At 53.5% G+C, this 15,471-nt stretch overlaps 1 protein-coding gene across 2 annotated transcripts in view; it reads right to left on the reverse strand.

Annotated features, from left to right (window-relative positions):
* The window catches only part of HEG1 (heart development protein with EGF like domains 1), a 174,970-nt gene extending 162,118 nt beyond the window's left edge, over positions 1 to 12,852 (reverse strand). For both annotated transcript variants that reach the window (XR_012250709.1, XM_073647533.1), the window contains exon 1: positions 11,132 to 12,852. Coding sequence is in view for 1 of the 2 variants with exons in the window: in XM_073647533.1 (XP_073503634.1) it covers positions 11,132 to 12,695 (1,564 nt within the window). In the remaining variant the exon portion in view is untranslated. The remainder of the gene's footprint in view (positions 1 to 11,131) is intronic.
* Between the last annotated feature and the right edge of the window lie 2,619 nt (positions 12,853 to 15,471).

Below are 15,471 nucleotides of genomic sequence, written 5' to 3' on the forward strand. Positions count from 1 at the left end.
TTTTTGCAAATTTATTTAAAAAGAAAAACTGAAATCTCACATGGTCATAAGTATTCAGACCCTTTATCAGTATTGAGTAGAAGCCCCCTTTTGAGCTAGTACAGCCATGAGTCTTGGGAATGATGCAACAAGTTTTTCACCCCTGGATTTGGGGATCCTCGGCCATTCTTCCTGGCAGATCCTCTCCAGTTCCGTCAGGTTGGATGGTGAACGTTGGTGGACGGCCATTTTCAGGTCTCTCCAGAGATGCTCAATTGGGTTTAGGTCAGGGCTCTGGCTGGGCCAGTCAAGAATGGTCACAGAGTTGTTCTGAAGCCGCTCCTTTGTTATTTTAGCTGTGTGCTCAGGGTCATTGTCTTGTTGGAAGGTGAACCTTCGGCCAAGTCTGAGGTCCAGAGCACTCTGGAAGAGGTTTTCATCCAGGATATCTCTGTACTTGGCCGCATTCATGTTTCCTTCAATTGCAACCAGTCGTCCTGTTCCTGCAGCAGAAAAACACCCCCATAGCATGATGCTGCCACCACCATGTTTCACTGTTGGGATTGTATTGGGAAGACGATGAGAAGTGCCTGGTTTTCTCCACACATACCGCTTAGAATTACCACCAAAAAGTTCTATCTTCGTCTCATCAGACCAGAGAATCTTATTTCTCATAGTCTGGGAGTCCTTCATGCGTTTTTGAGCAAACTCTATTCGGGCTTTCATATATCTTGCACTGAGTTGAGGCTTCCGTCGGGCCACTCTGCCATAAAGGCCCGACTGGTGGAGGGCTGCAGTGATAGTTGACTTTGTGGAACTTTCTCCCATCTCCCTATTGCATCTCTGGAGCTCAGCCTCAGGGATCTTGGGGTTCTTCTCACCAAGACTCTTCTCCCACGATTGCTCAGTTTGGCTGGACGGCCAGGTCTAGGAAGACTTCTGCTGGTCCCAAACTTCTTCCATTTAAGGATTATGGAGGCCACTGTGCTTTTAGGAACCTTGAGTAATGCAGAAATTCTTTTATAACCTTGGCCAGATCTGTGCCTTGCCACAATTCTGTCTCTGAGCTCCTTGGGCAGTTCCTTTGAGCTCCTGATTCTCACTTGGTCTGACACGCACTGTGAGCTGTGAGGTCTTATATAGACAGGTGTGCGCCTTTCCAAATCAAGTCCTATCAGTTTAATGAAACACAGCTGGACTCCAATGAAGGAGTAGAACCATCTCAAGGAGGATCACAAGGAAATGGACAGCATGTGACTTACATATGAGTGTCTGAGCAAAGGGTCTGAATACTTATGACCATGTGATATTTCAGTTTTTCTTTTTTAATAAATTTGCAAAAATTTCTACATTTTGTTTTTTTTTCAGGCAAGATGGGGTGCAGAGTGGACTTTACTGAGAAAAAAATGAACTTTTTAAAATTTACCAAATGGCTGCAATGAAACAAAGAGTGAAAAATGTAAAGGGGTCTGAATACTTTCCGTACCCACTGTATATACACTGCACAGTACCACTCCTCCTGTCCTGTATATATACACTGCACAGTACTACTCCTCCTGTCCTGTATATATACACTGCACAGTACCACTTCTCCTGTTCGGTGTATATACACTGCACAGTACCACTCCTCCTGTCCTGTATATATACAATGCACAGTACCTCTCCTCCTGTCCTGTATATATACACTGCACAGTACCACTCATCCTGTCCTGCATATATACACTGCACAGTACCACTCCTCCTGTCCTGTATATACACTGCACAGTACCACTTCCCCTGTCCTGTATATATACACTGAACAGTACCATTCCTCTTGTCCTGTATATACACTGCACAGTACCACTCCTCTTGTCCTGTATATATACACTGCACAGTACCACTCCTCCTGTCCTGTATATATACACTGCACAGTACCACTCCTCCTGTCCTGTATATATATACTGCACAGTACTACTCCTCCTGTCCTGTATATATACACTGCACAGTACCACTCCTCCTGTATATATACTGCACAGTACCACTCCTCCTGTCCTGTATATATACACTGCACAGTACTACTCCTCCTGTCCTGTATACACTGCACAGTACCACTCATCCTGTCCTGCATATATACACTGCACAGTACCACTTCTCCTGTATATACACACTGCACAGTACCACTCCTCCTGTCCTGTATATATACACTGCACAGTACCACTCCTCCTGTCCTGTATATACACTGCACAGTACCACTCCTCCTGTCCTGTATATATACACTGCATAGTACCACTTCTCCTGTCCTGTATATATACACTGCACAGAACCAGTTCTCCTGTCCTGTATATATACACTGCACAGTACCACTCCTCCTGTCCTGTATATATACACTGCACAGTACCACTCCTCCTGTATATATACACTGCACAGTACCACTCCTCCTGTCCTGTATATATACACTGCACAGTACCACTCCTCCTGTATATATACACTGCACAGTACCACTCCTCCTGTCCTGTATATATACACTGCACAGTACCACTTCTCATGTGCTGTATATATGCACTGCATAGTACCACTTCTCCTGTCCTGTATATATACACTGCACAGTACCACTTCTCCTGTCCTGTATATATACACTGCACAGTACCACTCCTCCAGTCCTATATATATACACTGCACAGTACCACTCCTGCTGTCCTGTATATATACAGTGCACAGTACCACTCCTCCTGTCCTGTGTATATACCCTGCACAATACCACTTCTCCTGTCCTGTATATATACACTGCACAGTACCACTCCTCCTGTCCTGTATATATACACTGCACAGTACCACTCCTCCTGTCCTGTATATACACTGCACAGTACCACTCCTCCTGTATATATACACTGCACAGTACCACTCCTCCTGTCCTGTATATATACACTGCACAGTACCACTTCTCCTGTATATACACACTGCACAGTACCACTCCTCCTGTCCTGTATATATACACTGCACAGTACCACTTCTCCTGTCCTGTATATATACACTGCACAGTACCACTTCTCCTGTATATATACTGCACAGTACCACTCCTCCTGTCCTGTATATATACACTGCACAGTACCACTTCCCGTGTCCTGTATATATACACTGAACAGTACCATTCCTCTTGTCCTGTATATACACTGCACAGTACCACTCCTCTTGTCCTGTATATATACACTGCACAGTACCACTCCTCCTGTCCTGTATATATACACTGCACAGTACCACTCCTCCTGTATATATACACTGCACAGTACCACTCTTCTTGTCCTGTATATATACACTGCACAGTACCACTCCTCCTGTCCTGTATATATACACTGCAGAGTACCACTCCTCCTGTCCTGTATATATACACTGCACAGTACTACTCCTCCTGTCCTGTATATATACACTGCACAGTACCACTCCTCCTGTCCTGTATATATACACTGCACAGTACCACTTCTCCTGTCCTGTGTATATACACTGTACAGTACCACTCCTCCTGTCCTGTATATATACATACTGCACAGTACCACTTCTCCTGTCCTGTATATATACACTACAGAGTACCACTCCTCCTGTCCTGTATATATACACTGCACAGTACCACTCCTCCTGTCCTGTATATATACACTGCACAGTACCACTCCTCCTGTCCTGTATATATACACTGCACAGTACCACTTCTCATGTGCTGTATATATGCACTGCATAGTACCACTTCTCCTGTCCTGTATATATACACTGCACAGTACCACTTCTCCTGTCCTGTATATATACACTGCACAGTACCACTCCTCCAGTCCTATATATATACACTGCACAGTACCACTCCTGCTGTCCTGTATATATACAGTGCACAGTACCACTCCTCCAGTCCTATATATATACACTGCACAGTACCACTCCTGCTGTCCTGTATATATACACTGCACAGTACCACTCCTCCTGTCCTGTGTATATACCCTGCACAATACCACTTCTCCTGTCTTGTATATATACACTGCACAGTACCACTTCTCCTGTATATACACACTGCACAGTACCACTCCTCCTGTCCTGTATATATACAGTGCACAGTACCACTCCTCCTGTCCTGTATATATACCCTGCACAATACCACTCCTCCTGTCCTGTATATATACAGTGCACAGTACCACTCCTCCTGTCCTGTATATACACACTGCACAGTACCACTCCTCCTGTATATATACTGCACAGTACCACTCCTCCTGTCCTGTATATATACACTGCACAGTACCACTCCTCCTGTCCTGTATATATACGCTGCACAGTACCACTCCTCCTGTCCTGTATATATACACTGCACAGTACCACTCCTCCTGTCCTGTATATACACACTGCACAGTACCACTCCTCCTGTATATATACTGCACAGTACAGCTCCTCCTGTATATACACTGCACAGTACCACTCCTCCTGTCCTGTATATATACACTGCACAGTACCACTCCTCCTGTCCTGTATATATACACTACACAGTACCATTCCTCCTGTCCTGTATATATACACTGCACAGTACCACTCCTCCTGTATATATACACTGCACAGTACCACTCCTCCTGTCCTGTATATATACACTGCACAGTACCACTCCTCCTGTCCTGTATATATACACTGCACAGTACCACTCCTCCTGTTCTGTATATACACACTGCACAGTACCACTCCTCCTGTATATATACTGCACAGTACCACTTCTCCTGTCCTGTATATATATACACTGCACAGTACCACTCCTCCTGTATATACACTGCACAGTACCACTTCTCCTGTATATACACACTGCACAGTACCACTCCTCCTGTCCTGTATATATACGCTGCACAGTACCACTTCTCCTGTCCTGTATATATATACACTGCACAGTACCGCTCCTCCTGTCCTGTATATATACACTGCACAGTACCGCTCCTCCTGTCCTGTATATATACACTGCACAGTACCACTCCTCCTGTCCTGTATATATACACTGCACAGTACCACTCCTCCTGTCCTGTATATATACACTGCACAGTACCACTTCTCCTGTCCTGTATATATACACTGCACAGTACCACTCCTCCTGTATATATACACTGCACAGTACCACTCCTCCTGTATATATACACTGCACAGTACCACTCCTCCTGTCCTGTATATACACACTGCACAGTACCACTCCTCCTGTATATATACTGCACAGTACCACTCCTCCTGTCCTGTATATATACACTGCACAGTACCACTCCTCCTGTCCTGTATATATACACTGCACAGTACCACTCCTCCTGTCCTGTATATACACACTGCACAGCACCACTCCTCCTGTATATATACTGCACAGTACCACTCCTCCTGTATATATACACTGCACAGCACCACTCCTCCTGTATATATACACTGCACAGTACAGCTCCCCCTGTATATATACACTGCACAGTACAGCTCCTCCTGTATATATACACTGCACAGTACCCCTCCTCCTGTATATATACACTGCACAGTACCACTCCTCCTGTCCTGTATATATACACTGCACAGTACCACTCCTCCTGTCCTGTATATATACACTGCACAGTACCACTCCTCCTGTATATATACTGCACAGTACCACTCCTCCTGTATATATACACTGCACAGCACCACTCCTCCTGTCCTGTATATATACACTGCACAGTACCACTCCTCCTGTATATATACTGCACAGTACCACTCCTCCTGTATATATACACTGCACAGCACCACTCCTCCTGTCCTGTATATATACACTGCACAGTACCACTCCTCCTGTATATATACTGCACAGTACCACTCCTCCTGTATATATACACTGCACAGTACCACTCCTCCTGTCCTGTATATATACACTGCACAGTACCACTCCTCCTGTATATATACTGCACAGTACCACTCCTCCTGTATATATACACTGCACAGCACCACTCCTCCTGTATATATACACTGCACAGTACCACTCCTCCTGTCCTGTATATATACACTGCACAGTGCCCCCTCTGTGGCTCTATATGTCGTGTCTCTGGGGTCTTTCCTTTCTGCTCGGTTCTATATACCTCTTCTATTTCGGGCCCCGGATGTCGGAGCAGCAGGTTTGGCGCTTCCTCCTCGTACTCTTGAGTCCGAGCAGCTTATCGTCACCCTCCCCCGGAGCGGCTGTGACAGGTGAAGTAATCCTGGCGGTGGCATCTGTCACGCCTGGCGCTGGATGGGTTAACCCCGTCTGCCGGGGTCATGTAAAGGGATTAATCCGGCATGTGTGACCATCAGGGGGTGAGAGCGCGGATGTGAAGGGCTCAGCGCCAGAGACAGGTGGACCTGGGTAATGGGGAACTGTGAATGACAGGTGACCAGCAGCAACATGGCGGCCACATGATATCTAACCACAGCGGTGAAGTGTCAGCTCTGCGCCCCAGATCGGACGTCGGGCAGTAAATTCTCCCACCTTCAACGCCGGCACATGAGCTGCTTTTCTTTCAGAGAAGTTTTCTACTTTGGGGCAGGAGACAACCGTGAACCTGCCAATCCTCCAAGACCTGAATACGTCACAATCGCCCGATGTGGTCGTCTGCGGGCGGCGTCTACAGGATGCCGCCATATTGGTTTGCTACACTATCAACTCATGGCTGGTGCTCGACCCCCCAGCACATCTTCCCATAGATTTGTGACTTCCCCGATGTGTCCTCACCCTCGTCCTTTATCATGTGCATTGGGCAGAGAGTCGCTCATTGAGGGGCGCCAAAACTTCTGTCCCGTGTACCATCCATGTCGGATTCACCCTCTGGGCACAGCGACGCTACAGCCACTGTGTGTGGATGGTGGGCACCAGGAAAATCCTCACACCCCACACACACGGGAGCAGCGACGTCGTCACCGTTCACACACGGGAGCAGAAACGTCGTCACCGTTCACACACGGGAGCAGCGACGTCGTCACCGTTCACACACGGGAGCAGCGACGTCGTCACCGTTCACACACGGGAGCAGCGACGTCGTCACCGTTCACACACGGGAGCAGCGACGTCGTCACGGTTCCCACACGGGAGCAGCGACGTCGTCACCGTTCACACACGGGAGCAGCAACGTCGTCACCGTTCACACACGGGAGCAGCAACGTCGTCACCGTTCGCACTCGGGAGCAGCGACATCATCATCGTTCACACCCGGGAGCAGCGACGTCGTCATAATTCACACCCGGGAGCAGTCACGTCACCGTTCACACCCGGGAGCAGTGACGTCATCACCGTTCACACCCGGGAGCAGTGACGTCATCACCGTTCACACTCGGGAGCAGTGACGTCATCACCGTTCACACCTGGGAGCAGTGACGTCATCACCGTTCACACCCGGGAGCAGTGACGTCATCACCGTTCACACACGGGAGCAGTGACGTCATCACCGTCCACACACGGGAGCAGTGATGTCATCACCGTTCACACACGGGAGCAGTGAGGTCATCACCGCTCACACATGGGAGCAGTGACGTCATCACCGTTCACACCCGGGAGCAGTGACGTCATCACCGTTCACACCCGGGAGCAGTGAAGTCATCACCATTCACACACGGGAGCAGTGATGTCATCACCGTTCACACACGGGAGCAGTGATGTCATCACCGTTCACACATGGGAGCAGTGATGTCATCATCGTTTACACACGGGAGCAGTGATGTCATCACTGTTCACACGTGGGAGCAGACCGGCTCGGTAGCAGGAGATGGGCTGTGGTTATGGCGGCCTGTATTCTCTCTGTGGTGATCGGTGACTCCGTCCTCACCGGGTCACGATTCGACGATTTACTGGAGAACCAGCAGTGACTCCACCAGTGACCCCAGAGCTGAGATGTCTCCTCATCCTACAGCCGCGGCCCTGCACGGTTTCCTGAGCATTGTTCCTCCACATCCGGCCGCCCCTCGTCCTCGAAGCTTTATACAAGAGTTTATATAAAATGAATTGTAACAGAGCAGGGGCCCGGAGTAAAGGCCTGACTGGGGGGCCACAACTGCCAGCCCCTGTTCTCAGAGGTTTCCCACCACAGACCGTGTACTGGCAGAATATCTGGAGCCTGTGTGATTGGGAGCTCCCGGGATCAGGGATGATGGGAGTAGTAATACATTGTGTGTGAGGTATGTTACAGTATCTACCCTCCTCACAGCACCAAGGAGGAGAAGTGGATGACGGAGACGCCACCGATCGGCACATGGCGGAACCATGGAGACAACATGATCACAACCTCTAGATTCTCCAGGCCAGGGTCTGAGCCTCGGGCAGAAATTCTGGCACTTCCGGCCTCGGCTGCTGTCACTGAGTCAATAAAGGAATTGTCCACTACTAGGAGAACCTCTTCTTAGAGTAAATGTCGGCACTCACGGTCCTGGGGCTGTGATGCGCTGGAATGTCATGTGATGCCCAGCGCCCAATCAGCGAGGGCATCATTGGCCCCGCCTTCGGACAAAAGGAACATAAAGAGGAAGTCCAGGCTGCAGCTGATCACGTGACATTCTAGCGAATCACAGCACCGGGACCGCGAGTGCCGACACCGCTGGAACAGAGCCGGCATGGGAGGGGAGTACAGGTTTTTTATTTTATCAGGGCCGAATATTTACTTTAAGAAGGCGTTCTCCTAGTAGTGGACAACCCCTTTAATGGTCGCCTGAGGAAGGTTCTGCCTCTGAATATACAAATTATCAGGATCCGCTGCCGGCAGCTCCTGTGTAATCACCGACCAATGATGTCCCCAATGTGCTCGATGGAGACAAGTCCAGAGACGCTGCCGGCAGCTCCTGTGTAATCACCGACCAATGACGTCCCCGATGTGCTGGATGGAGACAAGTCCAGAGACGCTGCCAGCAGCTCCTATGTGATCACCGACCAATGACGTCCCCAATGTGCTCGATGGAGACAAGTCCGGTGACGCTGCCGGCAGCTCCTGTGTGATCACCGACCAATGACGTCCCCAATGTGCTCGATGGAGACAAGTCCAGAGACGCTGCCGGCAGCTCCTGTGTAATCACCGACCAATGACGTCCCCGATGTGCTCGATGGAGACAAGTCCAGAGACGCTGCCGGCAGCTCCTGTGTAATCACCGACCAATGACGTCCCCGATGTGCTCGATGGAGACAAGTCTGGAGACGCTGCCAGCAGCTCCTATGTAATCACCGACCAATGATGTCCCCAATGTGCTCGATGGAGACAAGTCCGGTGATGCTGCCGGCAGCTCCTATGTGATCACCGACCAATGATGTCCCCAATGTGCTCGATGGAGACAAGTCCGGAGACGCTGCCGGCAGCTCCTATGTGATCACCGACCAATGACGTCCCCAATGTGCTCGATGGAGACAAGTCCAGAGACGCTGCCGGCAGCTCCTGTGTAATCATCGACCAATGACGTCCCCGATGTGCTCGATGGAGACAAGTCCGGAGACGCTGCCGGCAGCTCCTGTGTAATCACCGAGCAATGACGTCCCCGATGTGCTCGATGGAGACAAGTCCGGTGATGCTGCCGGCAGCTCCTGTGTGATCACCGACCAATGACGTCCCCAATGTGCTCGATGGAGACAAGTCCAGAGACGCTGCCGGCAGCTCCTGTGTAATCACCGACCAATGACGTCCCCGATGTGCTCGATGGAGACAAGTCCGGAGACGCTGCCGGCAGCTCCTGTGTAATCACCGACCAATGACGTCCCCGATGTGCTCGATGGAGACAAGTCCGGTGATGCTGCCGGCAGCTCCTGTGTGATCACCGACCAATGACGTCCCTGATGTGCTCGATGGAGACAAGTCCGGTGATGCTGCCGGCAGCTCCTGTGTAATCAAAGACCAATGACGTCCCCGATGTGCTCGATGGAGACAAGTCCGGAGACGCTGCTGGCACGGGATCAGGTGTAGGCCACGAAGTAGGGTCATAGAAGTGCGAGAAACATGCAGCTTGGGGCGGTTGTGTGGAAAGATGGTTCCTGGACACTTCCACGTTCTCTCCAAGAGGCCTCTACATGGAATTGTCTGTCATCTCCAGAACAACCTCCAGTTATTGCGTACAAGACAAAAGCCGGACTCATCACTGAAGAGGACAGACCTCCATTCCAGCCTACAAGTCTCAATCTGGAGACTACATGGACAATGCCATTAAGAGGCGTTCACAAGGAAACTTGTCCCAGGAGCTGTTGTTCCATTTAACACCCCCGGGCCGCATGTTCCTTGTACTACTGTGAGCCGCCTGTCTGGCCTAAACCTGCTGCCCTAGCTGCAGAGTTCCCGGACTTGTCAGTATCTAGTGATCGCCCGTCACCTCCATCATCAGTATCTGGTGACTGCCCGTCACCTCCATCATCAGTATCTGGTAACCCCCGTCGCCTGATGCTGATGGCAACGGGTGGTCACCAGATACTGATGATGGAGGTGACAGGCGATCACCAGATACTGAGGATGGAGGTGACAGGCGGTCACCAGATACTAATGATGGAGGTGACAGGCGATCACCAGCTACTGAGGATGGAGGTGACGGGCGGTCACCAGATACTGATGATGGAGGTGACGGGCGGTCACCAGATACTGATGATGGAGGCGACGGGCGGTCACCAGATACTGAGGATGGAGGCGACGGGCGGTCACCAGATACTGATGATGGAGGTGACAGGCGGTCACCAGATACTGAGGATGGAGGTGACGGGCTGTCACCAGATAACTGATGATGGAGGTGACGGGCGGTCACCAGATACTGATGATGGAGGTGACGGGCAGTCACCAGATACTGATGGGATTTACATTTCTCTTTTTTTCACTTTGTATTTTGGTAACTGATAGAAATAACCTGTTAACCTTGCTATTCCTGGAAGCTTCGTCTCACTCGGCAGCACATCTTCTACACCTCTCTAGCATTTTTGCTCATTGCTGTACATGTATTTGCATATATACAGATGTGTAACTACAATAGGTGCAGGGGTTGCAATCGCACCAGGGCTGGAGCCTAGGGGGGACCCAAAAGCCCTTTTGGCCAATATGAATACATCAATGCTATTAAAGATTTGCAATAATTGGGGGCCCCATTGGAGCAATGTATTGGGGCCCATGAGCTTCATGTTATGTTACTGCATATATTGTATAGCATGTCAGTTGCAATTAGACATTTGGTGCCGACTCACCTGAGCTTGTTTGGGTTGTCTCTCTTCCATCCGGTTCTGATCTGTAATATATGTGAGGTCCCAGATGATGTTCTGTGTGACCCGATTCTGCAAGTGTCTGTGTCCTTCCTATATCAGCACTGAGTGATGGACTTTCAGTTCGATTAGATCCCGATGGAGGGTCAGTCCCAGTTCTGTTGGGTTCTAATGGGTCAGTCCCAGTTCTGTTGGGTTCTGATGGAGGGTCAGTCCCAGTTCTGTTGGGTTCTGATGGAGGGTCAGTCCCAGTTCTGTTGGGTTCTGATGGAGGGTCAGCCCCAGTTCTGTTGGGTTCTGATGGGGGGTCAGTCCCAGTTCTGTTGGGTTCTGATGGGGGGTCAGTCCCAGTTCTGTTGGGTTCTGATGGGGGGTCAGTCCCAGTTCTGTTGGGTTCTGATGGGGGGTCAGTCCCAGTTCTGTTGCGTTCTGATGGAGGGTCAGTCCCAGTTCTGCTGGGTTCTGATGGAGGGTCAGTCCCAGTTCTGTTGGGTTCTGATGGAGAGTCAGTCCCAGTTCTGTTGGGTTCTGATGGAGGGTCAGTCCCAGTTCTGTTGGGTTCTGATGGGGGGTCAGTCCCAGTTCTGTTGGGTTCTGATGGGGGGTCAGTCCCAGTTCTGTTGGGTTCTGATGGGGGGTCAGTCCCAGTTCTGTTGCGTTCTGATGGAGGGTCAGTCCCAGTTCTGCTGGGTTCTGATGGAGGGTCAGTCCCAGTTCTGTTGGGTTCTGATGGAGAGTCAGTCCCAGTTCTGTTGGGTTCTGATGGAGGGTCAGTCCCAGTTCTGTTGGGTTCTGATGGAGGGTCAGTCCCAGTTCTGTTGGGTTCTGATGGAGAGTCAGTCCCAGTTCTGTTGGGTTCTGATGGAGGGTCAGTCCCAGTTCTGTTGGGTTCTGATGGAGGGTCAGTCCCAGTTCTGTTGGGTTCTGATGGAGGGTCAGTCCCAGTTCTGTTGGGTTCTGAAGGAGGGTCAGTCCCGGTTCTGTTGGGTTCTGATGGAGGGTCAGTCCCAGTTCTGTTGAGTTCTGATGGAGGGTCAGTCCCAGTTCTGTTGGGTTCTGATGGAGGGTCAGTCCCTGTTCTGTTGGGTTCTGATGGAGGGTCAGTCCCTGTCCTGTTGGGTTCTGATGGAGGGTCAGTCCCTATCCTGTTGGGTTCTGATGGAGGGTCAGTCCCTGTCCTGTTGGGTTCTGATGGAGGGTCAGTCCCTGTCCTGTTGGGTTCTGATGGAGGGTCAGTCCCGGTTCTGTTGGGATCAGTAGAAGTTGGGGGTCGCTCTCCTGATCGCTCGCTGATCGCTCTGGATTCTGCAGGAGAAACTTCTGCCGCTCGGAGTCTTTGAGCTTCCATCATTAACCCTTCCCTCCCTGCAGAGGCTTCTTCCCGGGGTGCGGAGGTCCCCGCTGCTGCTCCCCATGCAGGTGCCGGTGTCGGAGCGGGGTGTCCGGGCGTCTCCGGGGACCATTCACTGTCCGGAGCAGCAGGAGAGCAGCGGGCGGTGCCCAGGAGCAGCACAGCCCGGAGCAGCAACCGGGAGCCGCGGAGCATCATGCGACAGCGGCCGAAGAGGAGAGGAAGCTCCCCGGAGCCGGAGGACGAGGCGACCGCGGAGAGAGCAGCATGGAGCGGACACTGAGATCGGACTGACCGGGGAGGGCGGAGAGAGGACGGACGGAGGGAGAAAAGCCGCCCACCTAGGGACAGGGACGCCCCCAACACCAGGACACCGAGGGACAGAGCCGCCCCCGACACCAGAGACACCGAGGGACAGAGCCGCCCTCGACACCAGAGACACCGAGGGACAGAGCCGCCCCCGACACCGAGGGACAGAGCCGCCCCCGAGACACCGAGGGACAGAGCCGCCCCCGACACCAGAGACACCGAGGGACAGAGCCGCCCCCGACACCAGAGACACCGAGGGACAGAGCCGCCCAGGACACCGAGGGACAGAGCCGCCCCCGAGACACCGAGGGACAGAGCCGCCCCCGACACCAGAGACACCGAGGGACAGAGCCGCCCCCGACACCAGAGACACTGAGGGACAGAGCCGCCCAGGACACCGAGGGACAGAGCTGCCCCCGAGACACCGAGGGACAGAGCCGCCCCCGACACCAGGACACCGAGGGACAGAGCCGCCCCGACACCAGAGACACCGAGGGACAGAGCCGCCCCCAACACCAAAGACACCGAGGGACAGAGCCGCCCCCGACACCAGGACACCGAGGGACAGAGCCGCCCCCGACACCAGGACACCGAGGAACAGAGCCGACACCAGGGCACCAAGGAACAGAGCCGCCCCCGACACCAGGACACCGAGGGACAGAGCCGCCCCTGACACCAGAGACACCAATGGACAGAGCCGCCCCCGACACCAGAACACCGAGGGACAGAGCCGCCCCCGACACCAGAGACACCGAGGGACAGAGCCGCCCCCGACACCAGAGACACCGAGGGACAGAGCCGCCCCCTTACACCAGGACGCCGAGGGACAGATCCGACACCAGGACACCGAGGGACAGAGCCGCCCCCGAAACCAGGGACACCGAGGGACAGAGACGCCCCCGACACCAGGACACCGAGGGACATAGCCGCCCCCGACACCAGAGATACCAAGGGACAGAGCCGCCTCCGACACCAGAGATACCGAGGGACAGAACCGCCCCTGACACCAAAGACACCGAGGGACAGAGCCGCCCTCGACACCAGAGGACAGAGCCGCCCCCGACACCAGAAACACCGAGGGACAGAGCCGCCCCCGACACCGAGGGAGAAAGCCGACACCAAAGACACCAAGGGACAGAGCCGCCCCTGACACCAAAGACGCAGAAGGACAGAGCTGACACCGAAGACACCAAGAGACAGAGCTGACACCAAAGACACCAAAGGATAGAGCCGCCCCCGACACCAAAGACACCGAGGGACAGAGCCGCCCCCGACACCAGAGACGCCGAGGGACAGAGCCGCCCCCGACACCAGAGATACCGAGGGACAGAGCCGCACCCGACACCAGAGACACCGAGGGACAGAGCCGCCCCCGACACCAGAGATACCGAGGGACAGAGCCGCCCCCGACACCAGAGACACCGAGGGACAGAGCCACCCCCAGACACCAGAGACACCGAGGGACAGAGCCGCCCTGACACCAGAGACACCGAGGGACAGAGCCGCCCTGACACCAGAGACACCGAGGGCCAGAACCGACACCAGAGACACCGAGGGACAGAGCCGCCCCCGACACCAGAGACACCGAGGGACAGAACCGACACCGGAGACACCGAGGGACAGAGCCGCCCCCGACACCAGAGACACCGAGGGACAGAGCCACTCCCAACACCAAAGGGACAGAGCCGACACCAGGGACACGTAGGGACAGAGCCGACACCAGTGACATCGAGGGACAGAGCCGCCCCCGACACCAGAGACACTGAGGGACAGAGCCGAACCCCAACACCAAAGACACCGAGGGACAGAGCCGACACCAGAGACACCGAGGGACAGAGCCGACACCAGAGACACCAAGGGACAGAGTCGCCCCTGACACCAGAGACACCGAGGGACAGAGCCGCCCCCGACACCAGAGACACCAAGGGACAGAGTCGCCCCAGACACCAGAAACACCGAGGGACCGAGCCGGCCCCGAGAACAAAGACACCGAGAGACAGAGCCGCCCCTGACACCAGGGATACCGAGGGACAGAGCCACCCCTGACACTAGAGACACCGAGGGACAGCGCCGCCCCCGACACTAGAGACACCGAGGGACAGAGCTGAACCCTGACACCAGAGACATCGAGGCACAGCGCTGCCCCCGACACAAAAGCCACCCCCGACACCAGAGACACCGAGGGACAGAGCCGCCCCCGACACCAGAGACACCGAGGGACAGAGTCACTCCTGAGACCAGAGACACCGAGGGACCGAGCGGATACCAAAGACACTGAGGGACAGAGCCGCCCCCGACACCAAAGACACCGAGGGAGAGAGCTGCCCCCGACACCAGAGACACCGAGGGATAGAGCCGCCCTGGACACCAGAGACACCGAGAGACAGAACCAAAACCAGAGACACCGAGGGACAGAACTGAACCCCAACACCAGAGACACCGAGGGACCGAGCCGGCCCCGACACCAAAGACACCGAGGGACCAAGCCGGCCCTGACACCAAAGACACCGAGGGACCGAGCCGGCCCCGACACCGAGGGACCGAGCCGGCCCCGACATCAAAGACACCAAGGGACCGAGCCGGCCCCGACACCAGAGATACCGAGGGACAGAGCCGCCCCCGACACCAGACACTGAGGCACAGAGTCGCCCCCGACATCAAAGAC

Source organism: Phyllobates terribilis, unplaced genomic scaffold, assembly GCF_046119375.1.
Source record: "Phyllobates terribilis strain yellow unplaced genomic scaffold, ASM4611937v1 Scaffold_9__5_contigs__length_417890890, whole genome shotgun sequence".
Classification (NCBI taxonomy): domain Eukaryota; kingdom Metazoa; phylum Chordata; class Amphibia; order Anura; family Dendrobatidae; genus Phyllobates; species Phyllobates terribilis.